Source organism: Geotrypetes seraphini, chromosome 15 (assembly GCF_902459505.1).
Source record: "Geotrypetes seraphini chromosome 15, aGeoSer1.1, whole genome shotgun sequence".
In the NCBI taxonomy this organism is placed as follows: domain Eukaryota; kingdom Metazoa; phylum Chordata; class Amphibia; order Gymnophiona; family Dermophiidae; genus Geotrypetes; species Geotrypetes seraphini.
Genome location: NC_047098.1, coordinates 40772854 through 40794174, shown reverse-complemented (window position 1 = coordinate 40794174; position 21321 = coordinate 40772854). Strand labels below are relative to the sequence as shown.

General features: G+C 43.7%; 1 protein-coding gene across 5 annotated transcripts in view; it reads right to left on the bottom strand.

Moving 5' to 3' along the window:
• Positions 1–21321, bottom strand: part of RPH3AL (rabphilin 3A like (without C2 domains)) — a 196868-nt gene that overhangs the window by 105366 nt on the left and 70181 nt on the right. For 4 of the 5 annotated variants that reach the window (XM_033922685.1, XM_033922683.1, XM_033922686.1 and 1 more), the window contains exons 4-6: positions 20135–20220; positions 18667–18810; positions 14881–15010 (exon numbers count right to left, since the gene is read on the bottom strand). In XM_033922685.1, coding sequence (XP_033778576.1) covers positions 14881–15010; positions 18667–18810; positions 20135–20211 — 351 coding nt within the window. In that variant the 5' untranslated portion in view covers positions 20212–20220. The remainder of the gene's footprint in view (positions 1–14880; positions 15011–18666; positions 18811–20134; positions 20221–21321) is intronic. The other variant, XM_033922688.1, reaches the window with a different exon arrangement.

The following is a 21321-nucleotide window of genomic DNA, read 5'->3' as shown; positions in this document are numbered from 1 at the left end:
TTAGAAGTTTGAGCGAAGTTGTGGCAAGAGGCTCAAAAGGAGGTTTCATGAGGGCTGATAAAACCACATTCAGGTCCCAGACGACCGGAGGAGGCTTTAGAGGTGGTTTGACATTGAAGAGGCCCCTCATGAATCGGGAAACCAGAGGATGAGCCGTGAGAGGTTTTCCGAGGATAGGCTCATGAAACGCAGTGATGGCACTGAGGTGGACTCTGATTGAGGTAGACTTGAGGCCAGCGTCGGACAGAGAGAGCAAATAGTCCAGAACAGTTTCCACCGCCAATGAGGTGGGATCGTGGTGATGTAGTAGACACCAAGAGGAGAACCTGGTCCACTTCTGATGGTAACATTGGAGGGTGGCCGGTTTCCTGGAGGCGTCCAAAATGAGACGGACAGGCTGAGATAGATTTCCTGGAGAGGTCAGCCCGAGAGAAACCAAGCTGTCAGGTGGAGCGAAGACAGATTGGGATGCAGCAGAGACTGACGTTGTTGCGTAAGTAGAGTAGGAAACACAGGAAAAGGAATGGGCTCCCTGACGCTGAGCTGAAGCAGGAGAGGAAACCAGTGTTGGCGAGGCCACCGAGGAGCGATGAGAATCATGGTGGCCCTGTCCCTGCAGAGTTTGGACAAAGTCCGCAACATCAGAGGTAGTGGAGGAAAGGCATAGAGGAACCGGTCCGTCCAGTCGAGCAGGAATGCATCCGGGGCCAGACGGTGAGGAGAGAAGAGTCTGGAGCAGAACTGGGGCAGCTGATGGTTGTGAGGAGCTGCAAATAGGTCCACCTGCGGAGTGCCCCAGCGAGCAAAGATGGAGTGGAGCATGGGAGGATCCAAAGTCCACTCGTGAGGTTGAAGGATGCGGCTGAGATTGTCGGCCAGGGAGTTCTGTTCGCCCTGGATATAGACAGCCTTGAGGAAGAGACTGCGGGCCGTGGCCCAGGTCCAAATGCGGAGAGCCTCCTGACAAAGGAGGCGAGAGCCGGTGCCGCCCTGCTTGTTTATGTAGTACATGGCGACTTGATTGTCTGTGCACAGGAGAAGAACCTGAGGGCAGAGAAGGTGCTGAAAGGCCTTGAGAGCGTAGAACATGGCTCTCAGTTCTAGGAAATTGATGTGATGTAGACGCTCCTGCGTGGTCCAAAGACCTTGGGTGCGTAGATCTCCCAGGTGAGCTCCCCATGCATAAGGGGAGGCATCCGTGGTGATGATCATGGAATGAGGGGGCAGATGAAAAAGAAGGCCCCTGGAAAGATTTGAGGAGTTCAACCACCATTGTAGAGATCGCTGAAGAGACGATGTCACAGAGATGGGATGAGAAAGAAGATTCGAGGTCTGTGACCACTGGTTGGCCAGAGTCCATTGAGGTGTCCTGAGGTGGAGTCGCGCCAGGGGAAGCACATGCACCGTCGAGGCCATGTGGCCCAGGAGGACCATCATCTGTCTGGCAGAAATGGAGCACCTGACGACAAAGGTGGAGCAGAGTCCATTGACGGTCGGAGGGGAGGAACGCCCTCATTAGTGTGGTGTCGAGAACTGCTCCAATGAACTGAAGGCGCTGTGTGGGAAGCAGATGCGACTTGGGGTAGTTGATCTCGAACCCCAGGAGATGGAGGAGAGAGATGGTATGATGAGTGGCTTGTAGCACAAGTGGAGACGTAGGTGCTTTCACTAACCAATCGTCCAAGTAGGGGAACACCTGGAGGTTGTGAGACCTGAGAAAGGCCGCCACCACAATGAGGCATTTGGTGAACACCCTGGGTGATGAAGCGAGGCCAAAAGGTAGCACTTTGTACTGATAATGGCGGTGGTGCACCTGGAATCGCAGGTAGCGACGTGAAGTTGGATTGATTGGGATGTGAGTGTAGGCCTCTTTGAGGTCCAGGGAACATAGCCAGTCGTGTTGAGAGAGAAGAGGGTAAAGCGTGGCAAGGGAGAGCATTCTGAATTTCTCCCTGACTAGACACTTGTTGAGGTCCCTGAGATCGAGAATGGGACGGAGGTCTCCTGTCTTCTTTGGAACTAGGAAGTAACGGGAGTAGAATCCCCGGCCTCTTTGTTCCGGAGGCACTTCTTCGATGGCATTGAGAAGAAGGAGGGATTGGACCTCCCTCAGGAGGAGGGGGGTTTGAGTTGAATGAGAAGCAGACTCTACGGGAGGATTGTCTGGTGGAAGAGTCTGGAAGTTGAGAGAGTAGCCGTGGCGGATGATGTTGAGGACCCACTGGTCCGATGTGATGACCTCCCAACGGCTGAGGAAAATGTGGAGCCTGCCTCCGATTGGCTGAGGAAGAGGCAATGAGGGTGGAAGACTGGCTAAGCCCTGGAGAGAGGAGTCAAAAGGGCTGAGATGGTTTGGTAGGAGGAAGAGGCTTGGCAGGTTGATTAGACTGGGCACGAGCCTGGGTGTGCTGGTGTTGACGGGGCCGCCTAGGTTGCTGTGAAGGTGGATTGAGCGGCCTAGCGGAGAACCTGCGCTGATATGAGGCCTGTGGTCTGTAAGGACGAGCAGGTGGAGCCTTTTTCTTAGGTTTTATGAGAGTGTCCCATCTGGTCTCATGGGCTGAGCGTTTCTGCGTGGTGGTATCCAGGGACTCTCCAAATAATTCATCCCCAAGACATGGGGCGTTGGCTAGTCGGTCTTGATGGTTGATGTCCAAATCAGAGACCCTGAGCCAGGCCAGGCGGCGCATAGCCACAGCAATGGCAGATGCACGGGAGGTGAGCTCAAAAGAATCATAGATAGAGCGCACCATAAATTTTCTCAGTTGGAGCAGGCTGGAGATATGCTGCTGGAATAGTGGAACCTTGTGTTCCGGCAGGTACTTCTGCATGGCGGAGAGTTGCATGACCAGATGTTTCAAGTAGAATGAGAAATGGAATGAGTAGTTGTTAGCTCTGTTGGCAAGCATGGCATTCTGGTAGAGTCGCTTGCCAAACTTGTCCATTGTTTTGCCTTCTCTGCCAGGAGGGGTAGAGGCATAAACACTCGAGCCCTGAGACTTTTTTTAAGGTGGACTCCACCAGGAGAGATTCATGAGGCAGCTGGGGTTTATCAAATCCCGGGATTGGTATAACCCTGTAGAGGCTATCCAGTTTACGGGGGGCCCCAGGGACAGTCAGTGGGTTCTCCCAATTTTTATAAAAAGTTTCCTGTAGGATGTCATGCACGGGCAACTTTAGGAACTCTTTGGGAGGTTGATCGAAATCCAATGCCTCCAGGAAAGCTTGTGACTTCTTAGAGTCAGATTCCAGAGGCAAAGATAAAGCCCCCGACAACTCCCTGAGGAATTTAGAAAAGGAAGATTGTTCAGGTTTAGATGTGGTGTCGGGGGCCGAAGGCTCTTCGTCCGACGACGATGCATCCTCCTCGGTACCGGGAGGGGATTCTTCCCATAGGTCCGGGTCTCTGACATCGGTGTGCGCGTGTCGAGAGACCGGAGTGGAAGGCTCGGTATGGTGAGTTTTAGACAGAGACTTGCCTGAGCGTACCGAGACGGTACCGGGGGATGAAGACCTGTGTCTGTCTCGGTCCCGGGAAGAACGGTGCCGGTCAGGGTCGCGGGAAGACCGGTGCCCAGTTCGGTCCCGAGGAGGATCGGTCGTCGTCAAGGCGATAGTCTCGGCATGGGTATGGAGATGCGACGCCGAGAGAATGGGCATGGAGGAGTCCATAGGTACCGATGGAGTGGATACCGGTTGGACGGTGCGGGGCTCGGGCCGGTCTGGTACCGAAAGCAGCGGTGCCAAGATAGAGGGCAAGAGCTGCTGAAGTTGCTTTTGGAGTTGATCCTGCAACTTATCTTGGAGGATGGCCGCGATGTGGTCATCCAGGGGTGGCACCGGAACCACTTTTTTCTGTTTTGGTTCCATGGGTGCCGCTCTACGCCCCGGCGATGAGGAGGCCGATGACGAGGCACTCACCGATATCGGGGCGGAGCGTTTTTTGGGTCGGCGTGGAGCCGAAAGGACTGGTGTCGCCACCGAGGTGGGAGGGCGCTCAAGGGTGGAAGGCTTCTTAGCCGGCTTACCTGGCGCCGGTGGCGCCGATGTCGTTTCAGGCGGTGTCGAAGTGGTCGGTGCCGATTTCGACGGTGCCGCAGGTGAAGAAGTCGAGTCCATAGCCGGGCCGGTGCCGAAAAGTAGATTTTGTTGGATTTGACGATTCTTCAGAGTGCGTTTCTTAAGAGTGGCACAGCGGGTGCAGGAGTCCGCCCGATGTTCCGGTCCCAAACACTGTAAACACCAATTGTGTGGGTCAGTGAGGGAGATCGGGCGTGCACACCGCTGGCACTTCTTAAAACCCGGCTGCGGGGGCATGAATGGGAACACGGCCTCCGCAAAATCAAACCCCGAGGCCTGGATAGTGACAACAGGCCCCGCCGGGGCAGGAACGAAAAATAAAGCAAAAAGAAAGTTTTATTTATTTTTTTTTTTTTTTGTAAACTGAAAGAAAAAAGCACCCGAAGGTGAATAAAACGAAAAAATAACGCGAGCGGGAAGGCAAAAAGAGAATTTCAACGGAGTTGAAAAAACACACGTCTTCTTCGCTCCGCGGAAACGAAGAAACTGGGGACCACGCACTCCTCCGTCGGGCGGAAAGGCACTCGCGCACGCGCGGTGCGGCCAACTAGAACTTTCTAGTTAAAAAGGTCCGTACCGAGGGCTCCGTCGGTGACGTCACCCATGCGTAAAGAATATGCTGCCTGCTTGTCCTGGGATAAATGATTTTACTGTTTGAATTGTGGGTCTGGTCTCTACAACTGGAACCTAGTAGCATGACACAGAAACGTTCTAGCCAACAGGTGCTTCCTTGTGGCTTTCTGTTTCTATATGGTGAGGATAGAACTTAACTTAAATTGGGTAACATGAGGGAGCCCCCTGCGCTATCTATATATGAAATGGACAGGACTTAGAGCTAGATTCACAAACCTGAGATCTGTGTCCAATTGCAGGCAGGCTGATGAATTCACTAAAGACCTGCATGCAAATGGGGGCGATCGTTGGCACGCGCCCCACCATCCACACGGATCGCTGGTGAGCGATTCTTGAGCATGCGTAGACCATCTTCCTTGACTGTAAATGGTCTACGCATGCGCTGGTTCTTCATGCCTGGGGGTTTTTTTTTCTTTTTTTACTTACTTTACTGTTTAATTTACTGTTGTTTTTTTACTTCACAAGCCCATGGTTTTAACCCGCTTTAAACCCGTGGGGCAGGCGAGTCGGGGCAGAGAGCAGGGTTTTAGCACAAGCAACTGGTCTTCACCAGTCGCTAGTTTTTTGATCGGCCAGCCAGTCGGTGTGCCAGAAGAAAGTTTAGTGAATCGCGTCCTTCCTGCTTTGCATGCACCGATCGGGATCGGATTGGTACACAGGTTAATGAATCGGGTCAAAGGGAAATCGGGTTGCAAAGGGCTCGCAAACTGATTGGTACACAATCGGTTGGCTTAGTGAATCTAGCCCTTAGTAGAGTTAAATTTTCTAGGGCAGTTATTCAATCATCATCTACAAAAGACACTGCCTTCAGCTATGTTGGGCTAAAATTGAGGAATTAAGGGAGGAATCGGACTCTGTTTTAGATGAAGAACCTTAAGAACTGTATTTTTGCAGTAGTGTGAATTCACGAGTACATATTTGCTTCATTTGGGTGTCAAAAAATTAAAAGTACATGCAGATTGCTTATACAGATACACATCTATTAATTAACATGTGTACAACCTGTTGTGTGCACTCTAAGTTCTTACATGCATAATAGGTGCCTAAAAACTGAATAAGTCAAATTAATACAAAATATTGCTCAAAATCAAGAAAAATTTGTTTTAAACAATCATGAACCAAACTTCTTTTTGGTATTACACTCCCCTACATTAGGGGAAAGGCAATTTTTCTCTTTAAAAAAAATGTGGCCTTAATTGTACTGAACAGTCTTTCGCATGGCACACTTGTGGAAGGAATGGCCAGAAAGGTTTTAGTGAAATCTGCAACATATGTTTATGCTTATTAAGAACTTTATATAAACATAGAAACATAGAAGTGACGGCAGAAAAGGGCCACGGCCCAACAAGTCTGCCTACTCTAATGACCCACCCCACCGCATAACAGCCTAACAAGATCCAAGCGGTTTACAATTCATAGTTCATATTCATCAAGAAAAGAACTCCATTAAAAATATTTTGAAGAAACCCAGTTTTGTTTAATGCCTCAGTCTTTGATCTTTGATCTTGGGTATACCAGACTACTGCAATGTTTTGTATCTATTTTGCTCTCTTTCTGCTATAGAACAATTGCAAACTGTATCAAATACAGCTTTGAGATTAATTTTCTCTTTTAAAAAAAGTTTGATCACATTTCAATTTGTTATTTGAAGCTCCACTGGCTTCTTGTCCAGGCAAGGATTTTATTTACACTTTTATTTATTTTAATTATTTACGATTTTTTATTTATTTACAATTCTACTTGTACATTCTATTGTTTACTCTATAAAGTGTTGTTTGATATGGCCCCGTCCTATGTTGTTGCCCGATTTGAGTGGGGAGGGATGTCTAAATACCTGAGGATTAAAAATATATTTTCATTGATTAAAGGGGGAAAAAAAAAAGAGATTAAAAACTAATAAATGGCCTGCTGGTTGGACGTGGAAGTTCTGGAACTTTTGATGAGCTTTGTAGACTAGCAGTGTTTTAAAAACAGGATTAAGACATTTAATTCATTACATTACATTAGTGATTTTTATTCTGCTTGTGCCTTGCGGTTCAAAGCGGATTACATAAGAAGAGAACTGGACATTTCCAGGAGGGTACATGACATTGGAGAATACAGATTGAGGGTATAGACTTAATGACAGAATGAGTGTGTAGACATAATAACAATGGAAGATAAATCAGGTTACATTACTATAGATATCAAATAGTCTGTTTCCATACGTTGGTAGGTAATCGGTTTCGGTAGGATGAATTAGGTTCCAGGTATTTTTATTTATTTATGTTCTTAGATTTATTTGAGTAAATGGAGTATGTTTAAACTGTTATAATCTCTGAAAATGTCCAGTTTTCTTATGCTTTATAATCCACCTTTAACTGAAAGGCTTTAGCGGACAATAAGATTCATAAATGTAATATCTGAATAAGTCTGTTGATTCAGTTTCCACCACAGAACTGGGTCTTCAGATCTTGGTAAACATGGCTCTGCAAAGAATTTAACTTCTCTTTCTAGATGTGAAGATGTAAAGGAAAATTTTTAGCCTCACATTTGTGGATGAAAAGAATTTGCACCTTTTGATTTTCTGTCTTCCTCGTTTTAATGCTTATCATTGATGTGATTTCGTCTTTTTTAAGATTGATTGGTTTTGCTATCCTAACATTTATTTTATTTACTTTTTTCAGAAATGTTTTGATAACTTTTTTAGAAACTATTTTACAAAGTGATTGGACAATTGATGTATTTTTGTATGCATGTATATATTTATATTTATTCTAACAGTATGCAAATAGAACGGTATGCAAAAAAATGGTATAGCCAATGTACACATATGTATGTCATATCCATTATTTTATTTTGCAGCTGGAACCAGCATGGACATTTTCAGTCAAAATCCAAACCCAGATTTCGGTCATAAGTGAAACTGGTTACTTAGTAATGTTATTTTCCGACCCCTTTACGAACAATTTCCCTCTGGCCCCATTCACTAACCTCTCCAGCGATCCGCTTCGAATCCGTGCATGCAAATTGGACAGCGACATGATTCATCAACCAAAAATTTAAAACCAACTGGGCTGGCCGATCAACTGAAGAAGCGACTGCTAGAGACCAGTCAAAAATGTCTTTCCAACTCTCAGCTCCATAGAAGCCCTGCTCTGCCCCGATCTGTCTCCTGCCTGCTCACCCCGATCTTCCAGCCCTGCTCTGCCTCGTGTCTCCTGCTTGCTTGCCCCAATTTTCCAGCCTTGCTCTGCCCCGTGTCTCCTGCCTGCTCGCCCCAATCTTCCAACCCTGCTCTGCCCCGTGTCTCCAGCCGTGTCTCTGAATCTGAGAATCTCGGAGAGAGCGAGACCAGAAGGCCTTGAGCATGCGCAAATGCTCAAGGTCCAGTCCATCCCAGCACAAGCAAGGGAAGGATCGCCGATGCACCGCCCAGCCCAGCACAGAAGAGGGAGGATCTTTGGGCACTGGCATGTCCTGTGCGTTGGTGCTGGTGCCGGTGCCCAATCGGGGTAAAGAATATCGTTTTGGTGCTCGGGGAGCATGTAAGATCGCGAGGGGGGGGGGAATGACTTGAGCGGGGGGATGCTGGATCGCTGGGGGGGGGGGGTGCCGGATTGCGGGGGGTGGCACTCGTAAATTGAGTCAAACTCGCTTTCTGAGGCGCCGATTTTGCGAATGTTTTGCTCATCTTGCAAAACACTCACAAACCGAGGTTTGACTGTATTTTTCTTTAGTGAATTCGTTGAACCTGCCTGGATCAGGCCCGGATAGGGCCCAATCAGGCAGTTTAGTGAATCTGGCCCATAGTACCTTACCTGCTATATGTCCATCCAATGACTCCCTTTGCAGCCTCTCTTGTGTTATTCTGCAACCATTAGCACCTTCTCTTATCTTATCGGACACACAAGCCTTGGCAGAGTGTCATATTTTTGTGTCATTGAAGTCTAATTTGAAATGGAAATGTCTCCCCAAGGACAGACAGATTTTCATTATGGGAATGCACTTTATTTTAGAAAAAAGCTCTGTGATGGAACACTGCCATCACCCTAGAATTCATCTTGGGAGTTGTCATTTGAAAAAAATAAATAAAAGGGAAGCGCTTTCCATGATGATATGCAGAATCCTAAAAACTTTCTTCCAGGGAACATCTGCATATAAAATAAGCCAATTAGAATGTCAGTCAGAGAAATATATCCAACTTGACCTTCCTTCCTAAACAAATTTCATCAGGCAGCATCTTTACTGTAGCAATAGGGATTAACAACTGGAATTTAATCTCAAGACTGGCTGAACATCAAGTGCATCTTCCCATATGCATTGTGATTTAGCGGAAAGGATACCATAGGAGTGACCTACTGATTAGGGCTGCAGCCTCAGCATCCTGAGGTTGCAGGTTCAAGCCCAGCACTGCTCCTTGTGACCCTGGGCAAATCTCAACACTCCACTTCCCCAGGTACATTAGTCAGATAGGGAGAAATACTTGAGTACCTGAATGGAAACTGCATAGGCTATAAGCAGTGTATAAATACTGTTGCACTAGTGTAAAATCATCTTTCCCATGTTCCTGGTAAATAATTGAACGAGAGGGCACTCTCTGAAATTGAAAGGGGATAGATTCCATATGAACGTAAGGAAGTTCTTCTTCACCCAGAGAGTGGTGGAAAACTGGAACGCTCTTCCAGAGTCTGTCATAGGGGAAAACACCCTTCAGGGTTTCAAGACAAAGTTGGACAGGTTCCTGCTGAACCGGAATATACTCAGGTAGGGCTAGTCTCAGTTAGAGCGCTGGTCCTTGACCTGAGGGCCGCCGCACGAGCAGACTGCTGGGCATGATGTAACACTACACTAATGATTTTTCTTTGTTTCCTTGTTAGATATCAGATCCCATGATAGAATGTGAATTGCTTCTCCCATATTGTGGGCTTTATTGAGAGATTGATAATTTTATATTGAGTTTTATTTTATATTTGTTTTTGTTTTAACTGATATGTAAAGTCCCTCTTTTTCCTTATATATATATATATATACTGGTTTATGTATATCTATACAAGAATAAATAAATACATTTTTTTTAAAAAGCTTATGACTCGCCTGATTTCAGTGGTCCAGTATAATGCTGCCCGATTAAGGGAAAAAAGTTTTGATTCAATTCGGTCTATTGAATTGATTTTTTTGATTCCCTTTTCCCACCCATTGATTCACTTTTCCCACCCATTCAAACAGCCTGGCAGGTTTATTTTGTAGCCTCTTCACCTACCCTACCCCCTTTGCCCTCTCCAACCCCATGCCGGTGCTGTGGTGTAAACAAAACAATAAAAAGACTTTTCCTCTCTCTGTTAGTTCGCTTTCTAACACCAGCTCTATTCTGACATACTAGAATCACAAAATAGAAAATAAAATTATTTTTTCTACCTTTTGTTGTCTGCTCATTTTATTATTCAAATTATGTTGTACCCAAGCTCTGGTTTCTGTTTGTCTTCTGTTAACTTGCTCACCAGGGTCTCCTGTCCATTTGATGTTTTCTTCTTTCTCCGTGCTCACCATTCATCCTCCATCTCTGGACCTTCTCTTCCACTGCCATAGTAACATGTTTCTTTCCCACTGTCTACCATCTCTCTCTCTCTCTCCTTATCTTGTGCCCTGGGTCACACCTCTCTATTCTCCTCCATGCAGCCTCTCTCCCTTCCTCCCCTCTATTATCATGTGAACATTTCTTTCTCTTTCCCCATGCACTATCTCTCCCTGCCCTCCACCTATGTCCAACATTTCTCTCTCTCTTTCTCCATGCATGTCTCCCTCCCCTCCACCATATGCAGGACTTCTCCCTCTCACCCCTTTCTACCTCTTTGTTGCATCTCTCCCTTCATTTCCTCCACCCCGTGTCCAACAATTCTTCCTTTATCTTCTTCCTCCACTGCCCCCCCCCCCGGTGCAGCAGCCTTCCATCCCCCTGTGCAGCACTTCCCAATTGACCCCCCACACCCCACCGTTGAGACCTGACATACATTCGGGCCTCCTAAAGCAGCAGCAGCGGTGGCAGAGGCCAGCTGGCAGAGGCAGTGCTCTGGATAGGCTGCTCACAGTCTGCCCTGCCAAGGCTTCCCTCTGCCACACCATCAGTGATGTTATCAATGATGCAGCAGAGGGAAGACCCCTGCAGGGCAGGCCAGGAACAGCGCTGTTCACTGCGCTGCCTCTGCCCACCAGCCAACACCTCTGCTGCTGCTGCTTTAGAAGACCTGGACCTATGTCAGGAGATTCAGGACTCACTGAATTGGTGAGTCTGATTTTTTTTTTAAGAAAATCAACTGATTCGCTGAATCAATTTGAATTGGCAAATTGGGCAGCACTAGTCCAGAGTGGTTTACAAAGAGACACATGAAACAGAACACGTAAATCAATGAGTACACTATAAAATAATACAAAAATACTGGGAAAAAAAAAGAGTTAATAGGTCACCATTTCATTTAAAGGCTGGCTATAGTGTTTGACGTTACACCCAAATACTCAGCATCCAGCACTGAATATCTGGATATACTGTAACTCCCTAATTCTATAAATGTGCAGAATTCTATCCTTAGCATATGCAAGTTATAGAAATAATATCAGTTTGGATGACTTCCTAAATGAAAAGTCTATAAACCATTATTAAGACAGACATGGGAAATTCCACTGATTATTTCTAGAATAAGTAGCATAAAATCTGTTTTATTCCTTTGGATCTTGCCAAGTACTTCTGACCTGGGTTGGACACTATTGAAAACAGGATACTGGGCTTGATGGACCTTCGATCTATCCCAGTATGGCAACTTTTAAGTTCTTATGTGCAAATTGTTTAACTGCTAATTGGCATTAACGCCTAATCATTGACTATAATTGGCATTGCTTGGTGCTAACTAACACTACATAGCAGTTACCCAAGTAACTTTTATGAGTCGATATTCAATAAATAGCACATGTAAAATCTATTGTGTGCAACAACAAAGGGGGGTCATGGACCTGGAAGGGGCATAGGGCTAGATTCACTAAGGGCTAGATTCACAAAGCAAACCGATCGTGTACTGATCGGTTTGCGACTCCTTTGTGACCAGATTTCCCTCGGGCCCCATTCACTAACCTCACCTGCGATCCGTGCATGCAAATGAGGATAAACGCATGCGGGACGCGATTCACTACACACATTTCACGATCCAACTGGGCTGGCCGATCAACTCAAGAAGCGACTGCTGGGGACCAGTCGTAAACCTTCTTTTCCCACTCTCCAGCATCGCCCTGCTCTCTGCCCTGCTCTCTGCTGCCCCAATCTCACTGCCTTTAAACCGTTTCAGGGGCTGCAGGAGCCCTGGGGCCAGGGGGAGAGCAGTGCCTGTTGGCCAGTGGCGATGCAACTTTAAAATTCCTCTTGCCGCCCAGACTGATCTCTGCTGTCTTCAGTGCAGTGAAGCCCCCCTCCTCCTCCAATTGCCCCCCTCCTTGCCCCGATCTAAGTTCCGGGGCCATTTTTTTTCGATGTGGGCTACCAACAAGCGATTCTCAGTGGGGGGGGGGGGGGGGGCTGGGGAAAAAAAATCATGATTAATCAAAACCGCAAACATCGAAACTGCGAATAGGGAGGGGGAAGTGTATTAGGTTTTATACATCATGGCAATTTCTGAACGAGAGAACTGAAGATACTACTACCATTACTCCATTACAATTAATTCTTTTAGCCAATTATATCTGTGAAAGTGAAGTTTATGAAAATTAAGTGGTTTGCCAATGTTATTACCAGAATCAATAGCACATATTTCTTCTAATTTACCTTACAAAATTCCTTGATCGATGTAGAATACAAAACAGACTAAAGAAGGAAACCTCACAGGTCACCCCACTCGGGAACTGCAAATTCTGTTCATACATACCTGGCAATAGTGAGAAGGTTTTTCGGGGTGGGGGGGGGGCATTTTTGTACATGTGTTTGTTTGTTTTCAATGTCAGATTACTTCTGCACCAAGTGCAATAAATACTAAGGCCTCCTTTTGCGAAATTGAAATAGCCGTTTCTAGCGCGGGGAGCCGCGCTGAATGGCCCGCGATGCTTCCGACGCTCGAGTTCCTATAAGCGTCAGTGCGGGCCATTCAGCGTGGCTCCCCGCACTAGAAACGGCTATTGCAGTTTCGTAAAAGAGGGGGTAAGCACTGCAGAGTCTAAATATTTTACACAGTTATATTAATAAAGTTTATTTTAAGAGATAAGGTTGACCTAGGTTGACCTACAGCATCTTCCGGAAAGAACTAAAGACCACTTTGTTTAAGAAATTCTTGTCCTAGCCAGACACTCTCCCGCAAACATAACTTCAACATCTTATCCTGAATTTCTTCCTCACACTAGGTATCCACATTCCCTGTCTGCTAAAAATTCCCTCTTCATAATTGTATCCTGATGATTCGCTGATGTTAGAATATTTTCAATTGTAAGATGTAAAATAGTTATTTATATATTACTTGTTGGAATATTCATATTTATCTCTTTCTCTACCTCTGTCTTTACATAGGGGCGCAGAGTGTGTGGCGCAGTGGTTAAAGCTACAGCCTCAGCACCTTGGGGTTGTGGGTTCAAACCCACACTGCTCCTTGTGACCCTGGGCAAGTCACTTAATACCCCCATTGCCCCAGGTACATTAGGTAGATTGTGAGCCCACCGGGACAGACAGGGAAAAATGCTTGAGTACCTGAATAAATTCATGTAAACCGTTCTGAACTCCCCTGGGAGAACGGTATAGAAAAATTGAATAAATAAAAATAAAAAAATAAAATTTTTATCTTTATTTTTCATTAATTCTTTCTTCAGGTACTTTAGTTAGATTGTGAGCCTTTGGGACAGTTAGGGAACTTTTCCAAGAACCTATCTTATTTATTTTTATCTATTGTTTCTTTGTAATGCATCATTTTTGTAAACCGCTTAGAAACCTCACGGTTATTAGCAGTATATAAGAATTAAATTAAATTAAATAAGGACATATTCATAAAAATAGCCCTATTAGGTCAAACCGGGGGGCCATCTAGCCTAGTATTCTCCTTGCAGCAACATTCCATACTACTGATGCCAAGGACAGCACTGGCTTTCCCCATCTTTATCTCAATAACGGCCCATTTGCAGAACTCTTGTGGTAAGTCGTTGATCTCCCTCCCTACATATTTATTTATTTAATTTGTTTTCTATCCCGCCCTCCCCAAAGAGCTCAGAATGGGTTACAGGTTAATATACAGTTAACAGGTTACAATTTGCCATAGTTATAGTACAAGTTTGTTTTTTTTTTGGGGGGGGGGAACAAGTTTTTATCCTAACTTGACACATACGAAGGATCTAATACCAATATACATAATAAACATAGTGGTGTAACCATGTTTCATCAACAGTAACTAATCGTTCCAAAAAGCACATCGTCTCTCATCAGCATTCGAACATTTGGGCACCCACTTGGCTGACAGCTTGTGCATACCCAGCTGCTCATGGATTGTACACCCAATACATTCCCTGGATATCTGTAGTATCTCAACAATTGTTTTAGCTGATATTACTGCACATAGCATCTTTAAACAGCAGTGGAAGTGAACAATATTGGTCTTTGAAGCAGATTCTTAAATGGGGAACCTCTTCAGACCATGCCCTTGATCATAAAAGCTAACTGATTGCACAGCTTGCACACAGAGGTTTGGGTGTATGACTGTTTTTGTGGGGTACTGCTAAATTATGGACATTTAAGTTGGGACACTTTTTAGTTTACATGATATGTGAGGAAGGACACTGATGATGTACTACAAGAATGCTGTAATGGGCCATTATTGAGCTCTGATTATACATTCATGTGGGCACTTTATAGGAGACTTTCAGATAATTATCTCTTTAAAAAAAAAAAAGCCTCATATATATTTTTTAGAAATACAACAGTGTGCATTTAGAAAAAGAGTGCGTTTTGTGAGTATTTGTAGTTCTCCTTTTCTGGGAAATAGTTTGCATTGGGTCTATATATTGATCAGTAGGTGTTACAACATGAAATTGTATTTAAAAATAAAAAGAACTAGTTATTTTTAAACTATTTTCCTGTTCAGTTTTAAGAAAAAAATTCTACCTGTAACACAAAACCTTTTAAGTCGGTCTGAAATCTGAAGAACTGTTTTGAAATCATGAGATCTCACCAACCTTTTTACAGTCCTTACAAAAGATAGATGTTGACCCCAGCAGGCCAAGGACTTCCCCACACAGAAGGCACTGAGACACCCCATTACCCATCATATTCTTCCTCATATTCTCTAAGCGCTCCACCAGTCGCCTGAAACAAATCCAAGCAAAAGATAATCAATGCTAAAACAATAAAATACAATAATTTGAAATCATATAACTGGTATTTACAGAAAAGGCTGACTTTCCTGATGCTGGTTATCAGAATAGAATGTTGTACAATAGTACTTATGCCAGAAGGTGGCGCAATCTGCAAACCTCTTAGAATGAAGTCACAAAATCATTATTAGCTCCTTCACCTGAAATTCCATCTGATATTTCCAGCTAATCTGAGGGTCAACTATGTCGCAATGGTTCCCAACTATTGTCCAACACTGGTTCATAACACAATGCTCCATTTTTTTCAGGTATACAAAAACACAAACACACATGCACATTGTCTGGACTGTTGCAAATGCTGTGGTAAAAAGTAAACACATACATTACATCAGTTTTCAAAAGTGAAAACTAGTATGCATGTACTAGCATGTTGAAATTGGTTTAAAGAAAAAAAGAATCTGCAAACACTTTCATCTCTTCCTGCCACAACTGATGCTCAAACCTCACCCCTGGGCACTCCTTCACTCAATGCAGGTAAGAGTATATGTGTTATAGAGTAACACAAAAAAAAATTGTATGTACACATAAATAAATTAATAAAAAAATTAAAATTAAAAAAAAGATTTTCTGCATGTTAAAATAGTGGTATACATACGTATAATTAGTGATAAGATGGCAAATATATGCTGAACACAGGCATTCCCAGAGGAATAGTTTGGGCAAAGTTGCAGTGTACACACATTTTACAAAAGTACACGAGTACGTGCTTAAGAGTACACACATACACATTTATACCAGCTCTGGAGCAGGCACTAACTGTGTACACTGAAATCTGTGTTCCAATTTGGGATTCCTATTTCATAAAAGGCACATCAAGTCAGATTTTAGAAAGGACACGCAGGATATGTGGAATTTAGATAGTATTGTAAAATAAAAAGAACTAGTTATTTTTTAAACTATTTTCCTGTTCAGTTTTAAGGAAAAATTCTACCTATAACCTTTTAAGTCGGTTGGAAATCGGCTGAGCCTCTTGTAAGCCAAACATAAAGCCTCTTGTAAAATAGGAGCAGGACTGCACATTCAAGACTTTCCAAATCCAGAGGGAGCAGTGAATTTAGAAAGATGGAAAAGGGAGAAATATACTTTTTCCTTCTACATAGATATGGGAGCAGCTTTAAAAAAATTATTCCTTCTGCAAAGGGTACAGATCCCAGCTTCATCCTCGCCCACACATATATGCATGGGGCCCCCCATCCCGATGCAGATTTCCCCAACCCCACTGACATTAAAATACCCTCTTCTGGACATCACCCAAAACCCTGACATTAAAGTACTCCCTCTCCCAACATCACCTGATCCCTGACATTAAAGCCACCCCACGAGAGCCTACATGGCAACCTCTAGTGGGTCGCAAGCAATACCCATTCATTCCCACCTCATTGTTGCCAGGATCCAAAATGGCTGTCAAGACCTTTAGCAAAAATATCACCCATATACAGGAGCCTGAACCCTAGTGGTAATTTTAAGGGTATTAAATTCTGTGGGAGGGAGGGGGAAGAATTTGGCAAAAGCTGACGCATAATGGGCTTTTATACCCACACTGGGGGCAAGGAATGGGGTGACTAATGTCAGTGAAGTCAGTTAATATCAGAGAGGGTGTACTTTAATATCCAGGGTTGGCTTTGCTGTCAGGTGTGCAGTTGTGGGGAAGGGGGGAAGAGAGTTGGAGAAAACTGGCATGGGGAGGATGCTTGAGAGACAGGAGGCTGGCACTGCAGAAATGGTAATTCTGGGATTTATATTTTCCCTACAGTAAGTACATTGGCATTTATACCTGCTCCCAGACCACTTCCTTCTCTGCCCTCTCCAGACCTCATCATCTAGCTGCACTCAACTTCCCCATGTTTCAATGGCCCTTGCTCTGAAATGACATTTATATGACTGGGCCTCTCCAGATCTTTAAATGCTGCCATTTAGATATGCGGATGCTTCTAAAATGAGGACCATAGGCATTATATCGCCTATAAAAAAATATGTACTTTTTTTTAAACACTTCTCAGATAGGTGTCATATTATTAAATCAGGGACAATTTTCACATAGCTAATTTCCATGGGTAAAAAAAAAACAAAAAAACCCCCAGAACTCTGCCCTACCTCCACAAATGGCTTTGAAGAGCAGTATGTCAAATCAAAGAAACAAACATAAAATTACCCTCCCAATGTCCTTTAATTAAGATTTTTGGCATTTTGGAGTTGGCTCGTATTAGAAATGCTCTGTGTCCCCTGAGATAATTCTACTATGCTATGGTAGCAGAAAACCCAGTGTGTTGCACCATCACCATGAGAAGAGCTAACAATTCTTGGCATATGCCAATCACTAAATAAATACAAAATTTTAAACAACAAAAATTAAAAAATTGCATGCTTGGTTTACATCCCAAGGGAGGTTGCAAGATCTCCACCATTGAAGGTTAGTCAGATCAAATCAGAGTGAGGTACGGTGGATCCCATCCAGAAGTAGGAGGATGGGCAAGATATCTCTGTGATCCTGGATGAGTCATTCGGAGTTCTATTCAATAAGATCTGGTGGGTACTGAACAGCTCCCTCATATCAAGTTTCAAGTTTTATTTAAAATTTGATTAAATGCTTATAAATATTTCTAAGCGATATACATCGATTAAAATGGGGGACTCGTAAAAAAAACAAATTTTAAGATACATGCCTGGACATTCACTAAAACTAGACTAAGTAGAGACAAGTTGGAAAAGAGGGAAGAACTACAATTTTATAGGATAGGAGACATAAGAACATAAGAATAGCCTTACTGGGTCAGATCAATGGTCCATCAAGCCCAGTAGTCCGTTCTCACGGTGGCCAATCCAGGTCACTAGTACCTGGCCAAAACCCAAGGAGCAGCAATATTCCATACTACCAATCCAGGGCAAGCAGTGGCTTCCCCATGTCTTTGTCAATAATAGACTATGGACTTTTGTCCTCTAGGATCTTGTTCAAACCTTTCTTAAAACCAGCTATGCTAGCCGCTCTTACCACATCTTCTGGCAACGCGTTCCAGAGCTTAACTATTCTCTGAGTGGAAAAAAAATTTCCTCCAATTGGTTTTAAAAGTATTTCCCTGTAACTTCATCGAGTGTCCCCTAGTCTTTGTAATTTTTGACGGAGTGAAAAATCAATCCAATTGTACCCGTTGTACTCTTCTCAGGATTTTGTAGACTTCGATCATATCTCCCCAAGCTGCAGAGCCCTGACCATTTTAGTCTTTCCTCATATGAGAGGAGTTTCATCTTGGTCGCTCTTCTTTGAACCTTTTCTAGTGCCACTATATCTTTCTTGAGATAAGGAGACCCAAATTGAACATTTAAGGGAACAAAAGGAGGGGTCAATAAAAATGAGGAAAATTAAAAAAGTTAAGAAATTCTGATGATTAGGAAAGTCAGCTGCGTAGCTTTCAAATGCATTCTTGAAAAGAAAACATTTGAGGGAGCCTTTAAATCTATTTGGTATGATCTCCTTTCTGATGTAGATAGTTAAGGAGTTCCAGAGCTGGGGGGGCTGTAACAGAGAAAAGCGAACGGAGATTCTCCACACCCTTATTCTGCACAGATCATCAATCCTTTCCAGGAAGTTACCCAATTCTTTGCTGCTCGACAAGATCCAGTTTTTCTGCCCTTCTGATGACCTCTACGATGATGTCTATTTCCTTCTGCTCCAGGCTCTGGCTTTTTCTCTGTTTATCAGTTTGGAACGTGTGCACTGACCAACCAGTGTGAAGCCTATAACACAACAAAAATTTTATAATATTTTCAAAAGGGGCCCTCGCATAGTATGTCGATGGGCTGAATTTTTAGTGTATGGTGTGAGTCCATCATTGCAGATACACCTATGAACCTGCCTACTGTTTGTGAGTACAGGCTTGGTGTTTGCACATAACACTCGCAAAGGACCTACTGGAACATCGAACAGTAAAGGACAAAAGGGTATAACTAAGCAAGCAAATTTAATATCTTATATGTCTATCTCCAGTTTATTGAATGAACTCCCTAAACCAGTGATTCCAAATGTTTTACTTTGGTGGAATTCCTAAAATATTTTTTCCTACACCTATGTAAATATATACAATCCAAGTCTACAATCTAAGTTCTTGAGGAACTTCTGAGGAGAGTTTGAGGAACCCTGGGGTTTCCTGAAACCCAGTTTGGAAACCACTACCCTAAACATATTATACAGTATGTGTAGAGAGGCTTGCGATATTTAGAAACTGTTTAAGACATGACTATTTTAGATTTTGTGGCAAAATAAGATAGTCCCTACTGGGGTTCAGGTTCCTTATTGCTAGAATTTACAGTGAGGGATTCATGGGGTACATGCCTCAGAGAGGCACACAGTGACGCTAAAATCCTGTGGTGCCCCTAACCACTCCCCTTTCCATGCTTTGGCATCATTAAGCTCTTCTAGCTGCCAGGGAGATAGGCGCCAGTCGAGGAGGCTGCTTAGTGGCGGCTAATTTATTTTAAATGACATGGTCAATTACCGTGTCATTTTTCTCCAATTTCACTTATCGCTGCCTAATTTTCAGTGGCCTGATGAGAATCAGCCCCTACGTATAATATACTGCTCTATAGGAAAAAGGAGATAAACCAGATCAAACCATATGTGCACAAAGTTATACAAGAAACAGAAATAAGCACAGGACTGAGGGGAAGGTGGGCCACCTCTGGCTGAGGTGTTGATGGTTGCAGTAACTCAGGTCAGACACACATCACGGATATCTGTAATTTCTATATCTGTTTTAAACAGGGATGAAGTGAAACTGAAGAATACCCTCCAAGTTCTTCTATAGCAGAAGTTTCCAGTCCTCAGGAGTCACCTGGCCAGTCAGGTTTTCAGGATATCCACAAAGAATAGGCATAAGAAAGCTTTACATGCAAATCTCTCTCATGCCTATTCATTGTTGATAGCCTGAAAACCTGACTGGCTAGGTGGTCTCCGAGGAATGGATTGAAAATCACTGATCTATAACATATAAAAGACCACCACACATTTTCTACCCAAAAAATGAGAGAGGACAACATCCTGAAACAGGTTGATAATACGTACTTAGCACGGAGAGCAAGCTGCCTGTCATTTGGGCACACCCACTGATCTGTTCCATTATTGAAGATTGTGTCAGTCATGTTGATGAGCTGCAAAGAGTATAGGAGAGTGTTCCACAGTTAGACAAGTAAAAGAACAGAGTGAAATCTTTCATGTCTTTTTTTCTTTCAAACTACTTAAGAAGGAAAATTGCACCCTACAAAGGATCAGCAAATTAACTTTATTTAAAACACACATATACACACACACACACACACACAATCATGCCTAATATTTCTGTCTTTGGGTTTCGATATTTTTCCAACTTGGCCATGAGCTACTATTGAAAGCAGAGAATCACAACTGATTTGTTCCAAGAGCACTGGAAGTATGAGGTAGCTTTCCTTAAATAATGCAGGATTTTATCTGGTGTCATTTAACTGAAGAGCAACAGCAGGGTCTGTACTGCCTGCAACACAAGATATCAAAGGCTGAGTTGTCATGACACTTGCTCCCACTTCTCAGAAAAATAAGCGCATAGGTGAACTTTTAAAGATCACCTGTAAAAACACAATGCAACACATTTTAGGCGTCATTTTGTGCTTTTGGCAAAAAATCCTTAGTGAAATAAAAACAAAAGAACTTGCAGATTCAGCAGTGAAACCTAATGCAGCTTTCTCATGTTACATAGTAACATAGTAGATGACAGCAGATAAAGACCAAAATGGTCCATCCAGTCTGCCTAACTTGATTCAATTTAAATTTTTTAAATTTTTCCGTCTTAGCTATTTCTGGGCAAGAATCCAAAGCTCTACCTGGTACTGTGCTTGGGTTCCAACTGCCGAAATCTCCGTCAAAAACACCCTCCCAGCCATTGAAGCCCTCCCTACCCATCCTCATCCAAAAGGCCATATACAGACACAGACCATGCAAGTCTGCCTTAGTTCTTTAATATTTACTATTATTTTCTGATTCTAGCTCCTCTGTGTTCATCCCACGCTTCTTTGAACTCCGTCAGCATTTTCCTCTCCACCACCTCTCTCAGGAGCGCATTCCAGGCATCTACCACCCTTTCCGTAAAGCAGAATTTCCTAACATTGCTCTTGAATCTACCACCCCTCAACCTCAAATTATGTCCTCTGGTTTTACCATTTTTCTTTCTCTGGAAAAGATTTTGTTCTACGTTAATACCCTTCAAGTATTTGAATGCC